Source organism: Macrobrachium rosenbergii, chromosome 41, assembly GCF_040412425.1.
Source record: "Macrobrachium rosenbergii isolate ZJJX-2024 chromosome 41, ASM4041242v1, whole genome shotgun sequence".
NCBI classification, from domain to species: Eukaryota; Metazoa; Arthropoda; class Malacostraca; order Decapoda; family Palaemonidae; genus Macrobrachium; species Macrobrachium rosenbergii.
In genome coordinates this window covers 91,952,988-91,970,807 of record NC_089781.1, presented here as the reverse complement: position 1 = coordinate 91,970,807, position 17,820 = coordinate 91,952,988, and the positions used below count along the sequence as shown (strand labels likewise).

The window sequence follows — 17,820 nt, the reverse complement described above, 5'->3', positions numbered from 1 at the left end:
ACCTATCATCATTTACATAAGAGATTTTACGGTTAATTCAAAATTAGGGATTTTTTTGCCCATTATCGTAAGAATATTCATAGCAAACACAAATATAATGAATTTCATAGTTCATTTAAATGTAAAAAAGATCCCGTAGAAAATTTAAATAAAAAATTCATTAGCTCATAAAAATTATGGAATTTCATATTTTGAATTTCTTATCGCATTAAAAAATCGTATTCTTCACAGCACATTCAAATATACAGGATTCATTAAGAGAAACCTTTTGTATACATCTGAATGCTATTCATATTATACCAGCAATATTTGCTTAACAGAATAAGCTATGAATTTAAACCGTGGGTTTATGGATAATGAGATATTACGCCATACACACGAATGTACTCACATATTATGTTTATGCTCTGTCGAGTGGAAGAGATTTTACGCTGAATAAATGTTACTGTTGAAACTCAAATCACGTTTTGTATATAAATAAACTTTAAGTTTTTTCATACAATTGATCTACGAGTCTCTCTCTCTCTCGTCATGCAAAGCCAGCCAAAATCACTTAGCTTACGATTATGTCCTATAAGCTCTCTCTCTCTCTCTCTCTCTCTCTCTCTCTCTCTCTCTCTCTCTCTCTCTCTTTCTCTCTCGCTTACGATCATGTCCTGAAAGGTCTCTCTCTCTCTCTCGCTTACGATCATGTTCTGAAAGCCCTTTCTCTCTCTCTCTCGTCATACAAAGCCAATCAAAACAACTTAGTTTTCGGTCATATTCTGAAAGCTCTCTCTCTCTCTCTCTCTCTCTCTCTCACTTTACTCGATGGGATGTGCAACACTGATTCAATAAAAATGTAAATTCAATGTTATCGAAAATATGGCCTCTCTGTTTGTCACCTCAGACAAAACGTAGCACTAGGCATAATTCATTCATGTAAATAAAATATAACCGATAAATCTCATTCTTGATAAAAACGGAAAATGTCTGAGGAAATTGCCAGTATTATTTGGATCTCTAAAGACACCTGATACTACCACCACCACCACCACGTACTACTACTAGTATACTACCATTACTACTACTAGTACTACGACTAGTACTATACTATCATTATTATCGCTACTACTGCTTTGTATCTGTTGGAACTTATGAATAATCATTAGAAAATGTTTGTTTAGTAGGTAAAGCCTTCGATGATTATCAAATGCCAAACATACCTTTTAGGACGAAATATTAGCAAACCTAGATGCAATGGTATCGCGCCTAACGTCATAATCACTCCGATTTATAGATTTTTTGGCCGTAATATCGCTAAGAACTTTTGCAATTCACTTCTAGTTACAGTACTTCAACCAAGTGCAACTTCTTACCTTCTCCTGCAGTGCAAAGAAATCAGTGCCCGGGTATTTTGGTAGATCGATTATATTTAATCAAATTCGAATGTGCTCAAACTGTGTTAATTTCTTCTTTAGGCAACGGTCTTCCTGAAAATTCCATTAAAACTGATTAAAAAACTTCAGAGATATTGCCTTTCAAGCCGAAAAAGTAGTTGGAGATGCTGCATTTGATGGGGACATAGGTAGTAGCCTACACACCTACCGAATAACCTTCCCCAACACGCCTAGCCTAACCTAACTTACCTAACCGACCATAGCCTTTCCTAGCCTTGGATTTTGCTACTGAACCCTTATCATATGCGTTGTCTGAATTGCATTCAGCCTACACGAACAGATTTTAAATCGAACCAACTGTTTGTTTATTTTGAATGGTACTCAAGAAATAAAAGTGAACGATCTACCGAGCATGGTACTAATGCCATGACGAGCATATGAATGAAACTGTCTATTTGCAGACGATAAAGTTAAATTATGACGTCTAAGACGATGAAGAATCTAAGAAAACAAATGAATGTTTGAAGGGACTCAAAAGGCATCCATCTAGTGAAGGTGTGAAGGTGATTTGACCGAGTTCACTTATACAGTAACAAGTATCTATTGGGGCCCGCCTAGCCTAGACCCAACATGAAGCTTTCAGTGTTAAAAAAAATCTATAGCAGATTCCAGCATCAAAACTGAGGTAAATACATAAGAAAATTGAGCAAATTCAAAATATAAAAATAAATTTTACACATAGTGCATCTTTAGTTCACTGACTAAAAGCTTGTTCGCATCACAGTAACTTACCTTGGTTATTCACTAACGATCAAAATGCGTTTGTGACGCCTATATTTGTCTCTACACAACAGAGGACAACAAAGTGCGCTAAAAGTCATTAGCAGACGCCCACACAATATCACATAAACCACAAATAAATAATCCTCTTAGAGGTAAACAACTAATTCTTCTTCCTGGATGAGAAGATAAACAAGAGCCTTAGGCCTATAATGTCGATAAGCCTGTTTTCCTGACGGGGAAGAGGGGACCAATTTCTTCACTAATTCCTGGAGGTTTCTGATATCCTGACGGTGCTGGGCTTGAGCTATTTCCAGCCTGGTTTGGGACGAACGTAGGTGTTCCTCCAGGAGGTTAATCTTCTCCGGAAGGTTCAGGAGTTTCTCGTAGGTTTTCTCAAAGGGCACCGAGAGAGTTACTTCTGGTTCCTTGCGTTCCACGGGAGCCTGTCATAGAAAACGGGATTCGTTTTGAAAAAAACTCCACCTTCAATGCGAAGATGATTACTGTTTATCATTTTCGGTGACATATCTTTCCACTCAAAACTAAATTATTAACATGGCTTTCAGCTGCGAGGCTTACTATCTTACAGCCTGCATGAGAGCAAGAGCCTGTGCTGACATATGGCCAGTCTAGACTAAAACAACAATACTTCCTGACTATCTAACCCTTTCCTATCACAATTGCATGCTTGGAAATTAGCTAACCAGTGAACCTGTTCTTACGGCTTTATACAGAACTGACTGCTTCCTTCCTGTAATATAAATAATTTTCCTTCCTGTAATCTAATTAATCTTCTTCCCTGTAATTCAACTATGGTCGACGCATTTTAAGAATATCACTCGGCCACGCCCACATCCTCCCTACCCCACCCTGCCACCCCTGCCTATCCCCCTCCCTTCTTACAGATATTATTCATATGCCTGGCAGAACTTACCTTATCGTGAGCCGGACCCCTCTACCCATATCCGGATGGGTAGAGGGTTGGGGTTGCGTCCCTCTTGGTTCTACTACTCCTCCCTGTGATGAGAGAGAGAGAGAGAGAGAGAGAGAGAGAGAGAGAGAGAGAGAGAGAGAGAGAATTACTATTTGTGTTATTGTGAAGAGGAAACTTTCAAATGAATGTTGACAGAACAGTTGTGCAAATATGTAAGTACCAATTTACAGGTCCTATAGAGCCTCCTTTAGTTATTGAATGAACAACCTTTCGATGTTGTCAGTGACATAGCCAAGCAGCAACTGATATCGTCCGAGAGTGCGGTACGATAATGTCCTGCATTATCTCCGCAGCCAGGGGAAAGGGGTGTGGCCCAGTTAGATTCTTAAAATGCGTCGACTATAATTTCCTTTCCTGCAATATAGTCTAAACTAAGTCATGTATGTGAATCTGTAATTTACACGTACCTGCTGAACAAAAGCTCTCTCCATATTGTTCAGAGTGTTTGATATGTTCTCCTCTCTGTTGAAATGGCGTCGCAAAGTGAAAAACAAAAATTATTATTATTAGAAACTAAAGATAAATTAGTTATGGCCATGCTAATGAGAACGGCTGTAATCTCTTGAATAATTAGTTTCTTGATTCGTAAGCTGCGTAATTTGCCAGAACATTCAACATTCAACTAGAATATGTGGGTGTAATTAAGTAAAATGAATTGCTAATTTGCATTTCAGATGAAAATAGACTTTTATAGTTAACTCATGATGATAATTCATTTACTGTATAATCACGAATAAGTAATTTCATTCAGTCTTTCAAAATTATTCGCCTAGCCGTTAACCAGATGAGTTACTTATGAGTTAATCCTTCAGTATTACATATAAAATTTATATTATATATATATATATATATATATATATATATATATATATATATATATATATATATATACATATATATATATATATATATACATAAATACATACACAGTATATATATACAGTACATATACACATATACATATACAGTATCTACATATACAGTACATATACATATACATACAGTATCTACATATACTCGTATATGTATAACATAAATGTTTCAAGATAAAATATTAATTCTGAGGCTGTAAAAGAATGCGTTTGTGTTCTTCAACAAGCTGAGAATATATTTATGCTCTTTCACGAGACTCAAATAATTTTAAATGCAATTACTGAAGGAGCAAAAGAATACCCGTGTATTAAATGCAAAAAAATCATTAAAAACTCAACAAGGGGTTCGACTACGTTCGAAAACACAAGCAGGACTTAAACAATAACTCTAAATTCAATCTGCTTTCGAAAACGCAAATATACAGCAGAATTCAGAACTGGTAAAAGAAGTCTGAAAGCGTTCGAACACGTAAGAAGAATTAAAAAAACCGAACGCAGGTAAAAAAAAAAAAAAAAAAGCTCTATACGATTAACGTTCGAAAACAAAGACAGCAAAATTCAGAACTCGTAAAAGATTTTTTAATGCGTTCGAATACGTGAGAAAAAGATAAAAAAAACAGAACACCAGGTAAAAAAAAAAAACTAAACGACCAGCGTTCGAAAAAACAAACACAGCAAAATTTAGAACTCATAAAAGAATTTTGAATTCGTTCGAAAACGTAAGAAAGATAAAAAAAAAAGAACGCCAAAAAAAAAAAAAAAAAAAAACTAAACGACTTACAATCGAGTCAGCCGTTCGAACACCTCGACGATTTCGGGAGACGGCTGCGGCTTCGGTGGTTCCACCTGGGCGTTGTTCTGGACGAAAATCCTCAGGGAGGCCCGGCTCCTCTCCTCGTCCCGTTCCTCGTCTGTTGGGGGAGTTGGAGAGCAAGGATTGCATCCTAGGACTTATTTCTTTATTAGTGTATACCTCTACTTATATTTCCTTGTCTGCGAACTTGTTTATTTTCATTTATTTTATTTTTATTTTTAGCAAATTTTTACTATACTTCGTATCTGCTGAGGAATTTGCAAAATCAAATTTAATCGCCTGCCTTACGTCGCTGCTAATTTATGTATGTGTCTACTTTTATCAATTTGTTTTCATTTTTAATAACATTTCTAGCAGTGTTGTACAAAGCTTTTTACCCGCTGATAATATTACAGAAGAGATATTGTATTCTTTATTTAATTTCCCCATTAATGTGCATCTCTCTATACATTCTTTTGTTTTGTGACTTATCTTTTATTATATTCTATTTTTAGCAATACTGTAATATTTTCTATTATGTTGGCTTATCCTTTTTTCTCGTGGGAGTAGTGACGCCAGATAATTCTCAGTTAATCAATCAATATTCTTTCACAAATGCGTATTCTATTCTATGAAGAGCACTTGGCTCAGAGCGTTAACTTTTTTTAACATGGAAACTAAGAGCTAGGTCTGTGTATAGAATTTGAATTGAATATAGAATTTAGGCCAAAGGCTAAGCACTGGGACCTAAGAGGTCATCCAGCGCTGAAACTGAAACTGACAGTAAGAGGTTTGAAAGATGCAACAGGAGGAAAACCTCAAAGCAGTTGCACTATGAATCACTTGTTAAGAGAGGGTGGAAAGTAAGATGGAAGAAAGAGAATAGGAAAGGAGGGACAGTAAAAGGAACGAAAGGGGTTGCAGCTAGGGGCCGAAGGCACGCTGCAAAGAACCTTAAGTAATGCCTACAGTCCACAACACGAGGTGCACTGATGGTACTACCCCTATGTGTAACTGCGTTAAATCATACCTCAGTTTTGAGTACAAAGATACGATCTCTAAATCTTCAATTAAGGTTTCTGCACTGTACTTGTTCAAATTTGTTTCAATCTGGAGAATGTCTGACGCTTTGGGAGTTTCCAGAATATGCAATGACTTCTTTTCACTGACCTTACGAATACTCCACTCGCCCAATTACTTGTTCAGTTCTCGTTAGTAAAATGTAAAGAAAAGCTTATTCCTTTGTAAGTCTTTTTCACGAAATTATTCAAAAAGCCTTGGCCCTTACTAACTTTCTTTGTAGTCAAAAGTTATCAAAGGAAAACTGCACTTTGGAACTTTCTACGTTCGCTGAATTTAAAAAAAAAAAAAAAAAAGTGACCTTCTTCATTTGCAGAATTTTCAAGGAATACAAAAATGAGTGTTTTGTAACTTTCTCTTTCCTAAAAAATTTCTAAATAAGTCGTAACTTGGTGACTTTGTTCTCGAAACTTCCCCAGAAATATCAGACCTCAATAATTATTTTCTTTAAACTTCTATTAAAAAAAAAAAAAAGGCCGTATGAATATAATTAGTTCAGAATATTCCTCATCAAAATAATTTCTCGACATCTCATCAATTTAACTACGTACCCCCGTTATTGGATGGAATATAAAATACAGGCCAAAGGCCAAGAACTGAGACCTATGAGGTCATTCAGCGCTGAAAAGGAAACTGAGAGTTAAAAGGTCTGAAAGGTGTAACGGGAAGAAAACAAACAAACAAACGTTAGGAGAGGGTGGAAAGTAAGATGGAAGAAAGAGAATATGAAAGGAGTTCAAGTAAAAATGAATGAAAGGGGCTGCAGCTAGAGGCCATAGAGGCGTTAAAAAAACGTTATTAAGTAATGCCTACAGTGCACCGCATGAGGTGCACTAACAGCACTTACTCTATCAACTTACCTTCATCGTCCCGACTTGGGTTAACTGAAGATTTTTCCCACGGCATAAACTTCTTCTTCAAGATCCTGAAGTAGGAATAGAGACTCCAGGGGGGCGGAATCCCCGGCCGAGTCTCGTACTCGCGGATGAGTCGATACATCTCAAACTTCCAGTGCTCGCTGCTCTTTTCCAGGACGTACTGGAAGACGTTACTGGAAAACGAGGCGGCGGTTTGGAATTATGGAAAATTATGCGTGTGAGTTTGGGACAGACTTCGTGTGCCTCTGGATTGGTTAATATTTTCTTTTTAGTAACAGTATTAGTTGATAGATTTCGTGGGATTTAGTTTAATTCGGGTAATGAGTTTTAGTTGTGTCAAATAAATCTTGGTTTATATAGACATACATACACACACACACACACATATATATATATATATATATATATATATATATATATATATATATATATATATATATATTATATAAATATATATATATATATATATATATATATATATCAAATAGATTCTGTTTATATATATATATATATATATATATATATATATATATATATACATAGTATCAAATAGATTTTGTTTATATATATATATATATATATATATATATATATATATATATATATATATATATATATATATATATATATATACACATACAATATAATCGTAATAGCCACAATGCCCTCTTAACTTTTCGAATTCTTCGCGCTTTTTTGGATACACTTGTCACTACAAAGCCTTCAGATCCAAGTGCAAGAAATATGAAGAAATTATGATGTCTGGTAGCGGGAAACGAACCCGGGTCCCCTAATCAAAACAAGGTCCCATTGTAATTGTAATTATTACAATTACATATGTATCTGGTAAAAAGTGACCAGTAGATTCTACATATATATACAGTATATAGGCTAATGTGTGTATATATATATATATATATATATATATATATATATATATATATATATATATATATATACACAGTATATTCTGTATATGTATATAAAATCTAGTCACAAATACATATTGTTTGTAACCAAAAGTCCCACCCACCCAGTGCAAAATCACTCACCAATTATCATTCCCTTTTGCCTAAGTTACTCCAAAGTACAGTGAATTCGATATCAAAAAGATATTCATGGCTCAATATTTATGAATATAAAGAAGTCACGCATGTATAAGCAACAAAAAATTCATATATGTACAAATATATATACATATCTATTTTGTGTGTAAATTTCACTCACATCGGGACCGAACCCAGGTCTTCCAATTAAAAGGCAAGGTCATAAAAGAAGTGTGGTTCAGTTGGCAGCGCCCTTGTCTTTCAACTGAGGGGCTCGGGCTCGATCTCGATGTGCGTCAGAAATTTATTTCTGATCCACACGTGATTGTTGTTGATTACTTCTATCGTGTGTGTGTGTGTGTGTGTATGTGTGTGTACGTGTAAATAACCTACCGCACACGCATCTAGACCAGCACTCCACCCGACTCACGTGAAAATAGCGATGATGAGGTTCAGCAGAAGAACGTTCCCGACGACCAGGTAAACGGCCAGCATGAGCTTGGTGGCTATGCGCTCGGCCTGGGTCGAACTCACGCACTTGCAGTTCAGGACGGCGGCGTCTCTTGGGTCGCACGTCTCACAGGAAGTGGCCCATGACCAGTCCCAGGTCAGCTTTTGGCAGACATTGTACGAGTGACCTGGAAAGTGTGGATACGTCCTTTTATCATTATTATTCAGAAGGTGAACTCAGAAGATGAACCAGCTGGTCCGCTGGGATGGTCGCTAGTGTCGTGACATGCCGCTCGGATGTCGCGAGTTCGCGCCTCCCCGGGGCGATGAAAAATTCACTGGGCCCTGTAGCATGATCAGTTACTGCAGCAGTGTGGGGTCTGCGGTGGGAAGTTGAAACCAACATTCTCTGGAAGCTTGAATTTCAAGTCAATGGCCCCTTTGATGTGGTTGTTCCATCTGAATAAGTTACATCTACCAAAATAATAATAATAATATGGAACAAGCCCACAGGGCCACTGACTTGAAATTCAAGCTTCCAAAGAATATTATAGTATTCATTAGGAACAAGTAAGAGGAGGTACTGGGAAATACAGATTGAAGAGATCTTGCTCATTAAAAGAGAAATAACAAACTAATTAGGATGTTGTTATATCAGTATATTTTAGAGTGGCCTTGGAAGCGTGGGAACGTGCGTGTTAGAATATTCTGATGTAAGTTTTTGTACCGTCAATGAACATGACAGACGAAGGAAAATACAAAAGGATACAAGATAGAAACGACTAAGAGAATGGCTTATTGAAAACAGCGATCCCGACTAGGAATTGAGCCGAAAAGAAGCATATTTAATACATTTTTTACGTATCTCGTAAAACAGCGACATCGACTAAGGATTAAGATGAAAAGAAAAGGCATATTTAATTCATTTTGAAGTTAAGGACATTTGAGCTCGAAAGACAAATTTACAGCATCCTACGGCTCAGGAATAATAATAATAATAATAATAATAATAATAATAATAATAATAATAATAATAATAATAATAATGTCTCGGAAGACCCTCTTTCAAACACACTTCATTAAACACAATGGCCGTCTGGATACCGTTGAGTTTATATTGCAGTTTTTCAATCTCTCGAATGCATTCTTTGTAGAAGCACGTAAATTGTATAACAGCTGTCCAGAGTTCATTTATTCCTAGACATTTCGGTACAGAGTACTGCCGCAACGTCAAGATATAAATGAACTTTGGACAGATGTTATACAATTTACCTGCTTCTACAAAGAAACTCATTCGAGAGATTTAAAAACTGCAATATAAACTCATTCTGCTTAATATAATAATAATAATAATAATAATAATAATAATAATAATAATAATAATAATAATAATAATAATAATAATAATAATAATAATAATAATAATAATAAATTAAAAAATGCTCATAGTAGCATGAGTCTTAAAATGGAGAAACAAATCCACAGTTATGTATATGTACATATATATTCAAAGATAAATCTGTACACAAAGCTTTCGGGAAACTGTTCGATTTCCCTCTTAAATCTGACCAGATTTATCTTTAAATATATGTGCATATACATAACTATGGATTTGTTTCTCCAATAATAATAATAATAATAATAATAATAATAATAATAATAATAATAATAATAATAATAATAATAATAATAATAATAATAATGTTCTTTAAGGTCCACAATAATATATCTGATGGTAACTGTTGTAAAACTTTATAAAACTATATAAAAGCTTTCGAACCCTTCCCTGGGTTCATCCTCAGATTTGAACTGAAGATGAACCCAGGGAAGGGTTCGAAAGCATTTATATACTTTTATAAAGTTTTACAACTGTTACCATCAGATATATTATTGCAGACCTTAAAGAACATTACTTGTGCCCTGGTAATTGAGATTTTAACCCAATAATAATAATAATAATAATAATAATAATAATAATAATAATAATAATAATACGCACTCTGCAACTCGTCCAGCATGAGTTCGCCGAATATCACCCAGTAAGGGTTGAAGATGATGTCCTCGAGGAACTCCGTAACGCTGTCGAAGTTCTGGAAGGACTTCCTGGTGTTGCAGGGGTGGTACATCAGCGCCTTCGACGTGATTCCGTATCCTAGGAGCAGGACCAGCAGGAACGCTAGGAATTCGAGGAGCTTAGGTATCTGGAATATAGGATAGTGGAATTAAATGTAGTTTTTAGGCCAAAGGCCAAGCGCTGGGACCTTCGAGGTCATTCAGCTCTGAAAGGGAAATTGACAGTAAGAAGGTTTTAAAGATGTAACGGGAGGAAAACCTCGCAACTGCACTATGAAACAATTGTTAGAGAGGGTGGAAGGTCAGATGGAAGAAAGATACTATGAACGGAGGTGCAGTAAAAGGAATGAAAGAAGTTGCAGCTAGGGGCCGAGGGGATGCTGCAAAGAACCTTAAATAATGCCTACAGTGTACCAAGTGAGGTGCACTGACGGCGCTAACCCCCTACGGGGCTTGGGTATCTGGAAGTGAAAGAGGAGCGTATTGGTATGTTTACGAAAGTGGTGGGTTCATTAAAGTAGATATAGTATTACAGAGGTTTTAAGTCTTAAGAGTTAAAAGTAAATAATATTAATCAGTCATAGAAAATACTGAAAACTATCAAGAGTGTTACATGTTTTTGAGACAGCCCATAAACATTACTTTCAAAATTGTTATCAAGCAATATAATTTTTTTATAATGGCTAAACTAGAGAAGAAAACTCTTCCTAAAACAGCCATTACATCAGCACACAATCTCCACTGAACTAATGAAAACACAGAGAAATATATTATCTGATTCTGACTGCATAAAATGACAGCAGATACTGTGGTAAAAATTGATTAGAAAACTATTCCAAAAGCGGCCATTAGGCTCACATAAAATCTCTATTGGACTGACGAAAACACAGAGAAATAAATCCTCTAGCTTTGACTGCATACCATGAAGATAAAGATGAGAATCAGAGGACCGAGCCTGCTGCTGATGTAGTAGACTCTGAACAGTCGGAAACTGAAGAGCATCGAGCAACAGGAATATAGGATTTTCCCAATATAAAAGGTTTCCTGAAGAGTGAGAACCAGATGAATAGAGATTCTGTAGTATTTAAATGTAACAGGGCCTAATTTAAACAGGATGGTTGACTAACTGGACCTCATTTAAACAAGATGGTTTCTAACAGAGAGTTTATCCACAAAAGTTACAAGCTTTCAAGGACTGACTGTCCCCATCGTCCGGTAGTCATCCGGCTACCGGAAGATGGGGACAGTTTGTCCTTGCAAGTTTGTAACTTTTGTGAATAAACTCTCCATTAGATATCATCCTGTTTAAGTAAGGTTTTCTTAGCCTTTGTATGAATGCACATTACAATTGCGCAAGGGATTAAGCTTAATATATATATATATATATATATATATATATATATATATATATATATATATATATATATATATATATATATATATATATATATATATATATATATATATATATATATATATATATATATCTATATATATATACAGTATACATGTATACATATATATATGCTTTCTATTTCATGTAAATTTGCTCTGATATATAATGACAATTTTAGCTTGTTTGTTTGGATACTAACTCATTATGATAAATAATGGCAAGTATATGACAAAAAAAATCACTGTGGCACAATTATAAGTCTTGGTATAACTACACTGGTTCAAATTTCTAAAAAAATTATCAGTTAATACGTCATGGCAAACCTCAGTTAAAATAACAGGCCTCAACGACTGTTAAATCTATTACCGAAACATACAGCCCTCAAACCTGATGCCCATGTTATGACGCCAGTGAATATGGTCAATGAATCAGTAAGCTGAAAAAGCCTTAAGTCCTCACCGGTCTAAGCCTGAACGCAAACCCAGCGACGAAGACCACTTGGCTGAATAAGTCGAAGAAAGTCCAGGCTGAAAACCACAGCTTGAGAGTCTTGCTAAATATTGCCTGTCAATAAATATATAAAATAAATAAATAAATGCAATAAAATAAGATAAAATAAAAACACGGTATTAACATTTGTAATATTCTTTCCTGAAGAGAACTTAGCAAAAAAATTTTATTTTTTTAGGTTGGTTTTGTATTTGTTCTGTTTTTCGAAGAGTAGTTTCCTGATGCCTATTTTACTTTGAAAATGACGTTGACACATACAAACAAATAAACAAACATAGACAAACACATAGGTAAACAAACATCAATATATATATAATATATATATATATATATATATATATATATATATATATATATTATATGAATATATACTGTGTGTGTTTGTGTGTGTATATATATATATATATATATATATATATATATATATATATATATATATATATATATATATATATATATATATATATATATATATATATGTATATATATATATATGTGTGTGTGTGTGTGTATGTAAGTGTATGTGTGTCTATCAAACATAACATGACATACCTCAAACGCCTTCTCTATAGCATCGGAGAGCACCAGCGCACACAAGAGTAGCTCTAGCATAGAAGGACTGTACACTAAGTGTACCAGAACAAGGTAGAAGTGTAGGAGCATCACAAGGACCCGGAACAGCTGGCGCACTTGAAATTTCCTTCAAAAATAAAATGAGCATTTTATATATATATATATATATATATATATATATATATATATATATATATATATATATATATATATATATCTGTAATTGTATACATATATATACTGTATATATATAAAGTATATATATATATATATATATATATATATATATATATATATATATATGCAAGCATGTATACATACAGAATTTGTGTGTGTGTGTGTGTGTATAATAACTGAGAAATGGTCATGAATTACACTAAACTGCCGGAAGAAGACGTATTGTCACATTATCAATATATGACAGAAAACATTACATGCTTCTTGAGAGAGAGAGAGAGAGAGAGAGAGAGAGACTAATACAATCCTACTGTGTATTTTTCTCCCTCTTAAGGTTATCCAAAACCTAACGTTTTTTCTTGACAAACAAAAAATAGAGTGACCACAAACAAACCCAACCAAAAGAGAGAGAGAGAGAGAGTTTTCACTCGCCAGAGTTATTTAAAAATTAATGTTTTGGAAAACCAAAGAGAGAGAGAGAGAGAGAGAGAGATAATCGTATTATTTTCTCCCGTCAGAAAGCTAATCAAAAATTAATGTTTTGGAACACCAAAGAAAAATAAAGAGAGAGAGAGAGAGAGAGAGAGAGAGAGAGAGAGAGAGAGAGAGAGAGAGAGATAATCGTTTTATTTTCGCCCGTCTGAAAGTTATTCGAAAATTAATGTTTTGGAACACCAAAGAAAAACAAAGAGAGAGAGAGAGAAGAGAGAGAGAGAGAGAGAGAGAGAGAGAGAGAGAGAGAGAGAGAGACGAACGAAAACAATATCTCCATCCTCTCACCACTTGATCTTCTTCCATCTCTCTGTGACGCTCTCCTGACAGCAGACCGACGAAATCAGCCGCATATCGCGGGCTATGAGGGCCAGGTCCATCAGGTGCAAATTGCCCCATCTGGGACACACTTGTTCCACCAGCTGTAAGGATTTGGTGCGGTCCTCCTCGAAGCAGACGTCCAGCAACTGGAGAGATGGAAAGAAAGCACTTGAGGTGGGCGTGCGAGGGCGTTATCGGGTTTGGGCTGGACGGGTGCAATACTAATGAGATTTGGGGCTGTTTTTGTTCGACTGGTCTGTCTGAATTGGCCACACTCTAAAAGTGTGGGATTTCGTGTTGTTGTCGTGGGAAATATTACCAATAATATCGTTGATTAATGGCTGTCCAAAAATTTATAATCTTAATAAAAATATCAATCTCAATATATATACTGTAATTACTAATGAGATTTCTGGGTGTCTTTGTTCGACTGATCTGTTTGACTCGGCCCCCACAAAGCTGTGGGATTTTGTTGTTATCGTGGGAAATATTACCAATATTACCTGTAATATCGTTGGTGAATGGTTGTCAAAAAAATTGATAACCTTAACAAGAACATCATTGTCAATATCTATTTACTAATGAGATTTCTGGGTGGGTTTTTGCTCGACTGATCTGTTTGGCTTGGCCCTCCTAAAACTGTGGGATTTCCTGTTGTTATCTTTGAAAATATTACTAAAATATTACCAATAACTATTAATATATTAATATTCTTAATAAAAATATCAATATTAATAGGATTTCTGGGTGTTTTCGTTCAACTGATCTGTCTGAACTGGGCCCCCCAAAAAGTGTAGAATTTTGTGATGTCGTCGTGGAAAATATTACTCAAAAATACTACCAGTATTACAAATAACTACTAATGAATTAATATTCTTAATAAAAACATCAACTGATCTGTTTGACTTGGCCCCTTAAAAGTGTAGGTTTCGTGTTATTAATATAATTAATATTATATTAATATTAATATATATGATAATATATTAATATAATTTCTATCAATAGTCTGACTACCTCGTAAGTAGAATTCGTGCTGGCACCATAAAAATATTTATTAAAGTAATAATATCATCAACTAGTGAATATAAGTGAATTAATATTTTTCATAAAACGTCAGTATCAATGAATGATTACGAATTGGATTTCTTATGATTCTAAGTAATTTCTCTCTCTGACAACCATTAAATGTAGGGTTCGTGTTCCTTCTCGTGGAAAATATTATTGAAAACATTAATGAAAATGCTGACAGAATCAATAATAAAAAGATATTCTTAAAAATAGTTATTATCAATAAATAGGTAATTTTGTATAAGACATTTCTATTAGTCACCTATTTCTCAAAGAACAACACCTTGATATATGGGAGGGAAATAGACAAACATAAGGTTGTAACTGATTCAAGTAATACAACGCCATTTCTCGTTGAGAGAGAGAGAGAGAGAGAGAGAGAGAGAGAGAGAGAGAGAGAGAGAGAGAGACTACCGATCACATTTATTAACTAATAACTAATTTAGATGCCTCCCGTTCATGCTTGAACAAGCAATATATCCCACTAAAATCCACTACCACACAATTCACCCAGTTAAAATTCCCCTAAATAAATAAATTGCAAGTTTTACCACTCCGCAGGACGTTACCTCGACGGCCTGCTTCTCGAAGGCGTCCTTCATGCTCAAGTACGCCTTCCGGAGGTTTGTCTCCTCGACGCGCAGCGAATCCGCCAAGGACTGGTAGAGACACGTAGCGACAATGGCCGCGCTCAAAGGATTCTTGCATTTGTTCCACAAATACAGAGCCAGTTCGCCTCTCCTGCTCAGCACCGCAAACAGCAGGAGTTCCAGGTAGGGATCCTGGAAAAGGAGAAAGTGGAGAGAGTTCGGGGTTCCAGGTAGGGATCCTGGAAAAGGAGAAAGTGGAGAGAGTTTGGGGTTCCAGGTAGGGATCCTGGAAAAGGAGAAAGTGGAGAGAGTTCCGGGTTCCAGGTAGGGATCCTGAGAAAGGAGAAAGTGGAGAGAGTTCCGGGCTCCAGGTAGGGATCCTGAGAAAGGAGAAAGTGGAGAGAGTTCCGGGCTCCAGGTAGGGATCCAGAGAAAGGAGAAAGTGGAACGAGTTCGGGGTTCCAGGTAAGGATCCTGAGAAAGGAGAAGAAAGAGAGAGAGAGAGAGAGAGAGAGAGAGAGAGAGAGAGAGAGAGAGAGAGAGAGAGAGAGAGAGAGAGAGAGGGAATACAAAAGGAAAGTTGAGAAAGGCTAAGCTTCAAATCCTGAGAAACAGCAAGAGTTCCAGTTAGGGATCCTGGAAAAGGAGAAAGTGGAGACAGTTCAGGGTTCCAGGTAAGGATCCTTAGAAAGTTGAAAGTAGAGAGAGAGAGTTCAGGAATACAGAAGTCGGGGTTCCAGGCAGGGATCCTTATAAGAAGAAGGTAGAGAGAGAGAGAGAGAGAGAGAGAGAGAGAGAGAGAGAGAGAGAGAGAGAGAGAGAGAGAGTTGAGGAATACAAAAGGAAAGTTGAGAAAGGCTAAGCTTCAAATCCTGAGAAACAGCAAGAGTCCCAGGTAGGGATCCTGGAAAAGGAGAAAGTGGAGACAGTTCGGGGTTCCAGGTAGGGATCCTGGAAAAGGAGAAAGTGGGGAGAGTTCGGGGTTCCAGGTAGGGATCCTGGAAAAGGAGAAAGTGGGGAGAGTTCGGGGTTCCAGGTAGGGATCCTGAGAAAGTTGAAGGTAGAGAGAGAGTTCAGGAACACAGAAGTCGGGGTTCCAGGCAGGGATCCTTATAAGAAGAAGGTAGAGAGAGAGAGAGAGAGAGAGAGAGAGAGAGAGAGAGAGAGAGAGAGAGAGAGAGAGAGAGAGAGAGAGAGTCGAGGAATATAAAAGGAAAGCAGAGAAAGGCTAAGCAAATCCTGAGAAACAGCAGGAGTTCAGGTAGGGATCCTTAAAAGAAGGAGAGAGAGAGAGAGAGAGAGAGAGAGAGAGAGAGAGAGAGTCGAGGAATACAAAAGGAAAGCAGAGGAAGGCTAGGGTTCAAATCCTGAGAAAGTAGAAGGCAGAGAGAGTTGAGGAGTTGAAGGTCAAAAGTGAAAGATAGGGTTTCAAAATATTTCTCCCTACTGCTCTACATAATCAGTCAGTCAGTCAGTCAAGTTTAAAACGGTGATATATGAACTAATAAAACATCTCCCTTATACACTTAGCGAAATCAATCAGTCATTCAGTCAGGTTCAAAACGACGAAATATTAACCACTAAAACACTGCTACATAATTTATAAAAATGAATCAGTCAAGTTCAAGACGAGGATATATGAACTAATAAAACATCTTGCCAATCACTTTACGTAAATCAATCAGTCAATCAGTTAGATTCAAAATGTGGATATATGACCTTAAAAAATCACTACGTAGCGTGACATTAAACCGCAGCTTACCAAGAACATTAAAAACCTTTTAAAGTCATAAAACGCAATATTCTTCTGGTGATAAGTCAATAAACAATATGTCACTTAAATGTCTTAAACGTATTTTTTTAAGATGGTGCATCAAACTAATTGCAAAAATCATAAAACGTAATATTCTTCAAGTGATACGTCAAATTACGTCTTTAAAAACTCTTTAAAAGTCATAAATATTATATTCTGGTCAATAAGCAATATCACTGAAAAGTCATAATCGTAACATTTTTAAGGTGAGAAGTCAAACCACGTTTTTTGATAAACCATTAACAATCATAAAACGTAATATTTTCAAGGTAATACGTCCTAAAACGTAATATTCTTCAGGTGATACGTCAAACTACGTCATTAAAAAACCTTCCAAAGTCATAGATGTAATATTCTTCAGGTGAGAAGTCAATAAACAATATTACTTGAAAGTCATAAAAATTATATTCTTAAGGTGCCTCGTCACATGAAACGCAGTATTATTAAGGTAATACGTCAAACTATGTCTTTAAAAAACCTTTAAAAGTCATAAAACGTAATATTCTCCTAGTGATTCGTCAACAGACAATAT

General features: G+C 35.7%; 1 protein-coding gene across 1 annotated transcript in view; it reads right to left on the bottom strand.

Annotated features, from left to right (window-relative positions):
- Window positions 1–2,195: 2,195 nt before the first annotated feature.
- The window catches only part of LOC136827244 (transient receptor potential cation channel subfamily M member 2-like), a 40,932-nt gene continuing 25,307 nt past the window's right edge, over window positions 2,196–17,820 (bottom strand). Inside the window, exons 16-26 of the mRNA XM_067085017.1 lie at window positions 15,455–15,976; window positions 13,785–13,963; window positions 12,807–12,954; window positions 12,204–12,308; window positions 11,270–11,392; window positions 10,275–10,476; window positions 8,256–8,463; window positions 6,762–6,952; window positions 4,810–4,939; window positions 3,564–3,618; window positions 2,196–2,605 (exon numbers count right to left, since the gene is read on the bottom strand). Coding sequence (XP_066941118.1) covers window positions 2,309–2,605; window positions 3,564–3,618; window positions 4,810–4,939; window positions 6,762–6,952; window positions 8,256–8,463; window positions 10,275–10,476; window positions 11,270–11,392; window positions 12,204–12,308; window positions 12,807–12,954; window positions 13,785–13,963; window positions 15,455–15,976 — 2,160 coding nt within the window. The 3' untranslated portion in view covers window positions 2,196–2,308. The remainder of the gene's footprint in view (window positions 2,606–3,563; window positions 3,619–4,809; window positions 4,940–6,761; window positions 6,953–8,255; window positions 8,464–10,274; window positions 10,477–11,269; window positions 11,393–12,203; window positions 12,309–12,806; window positions 12,955–13,784; window positions 13,964–15,454; window positions 15,977–17,820) is intronic.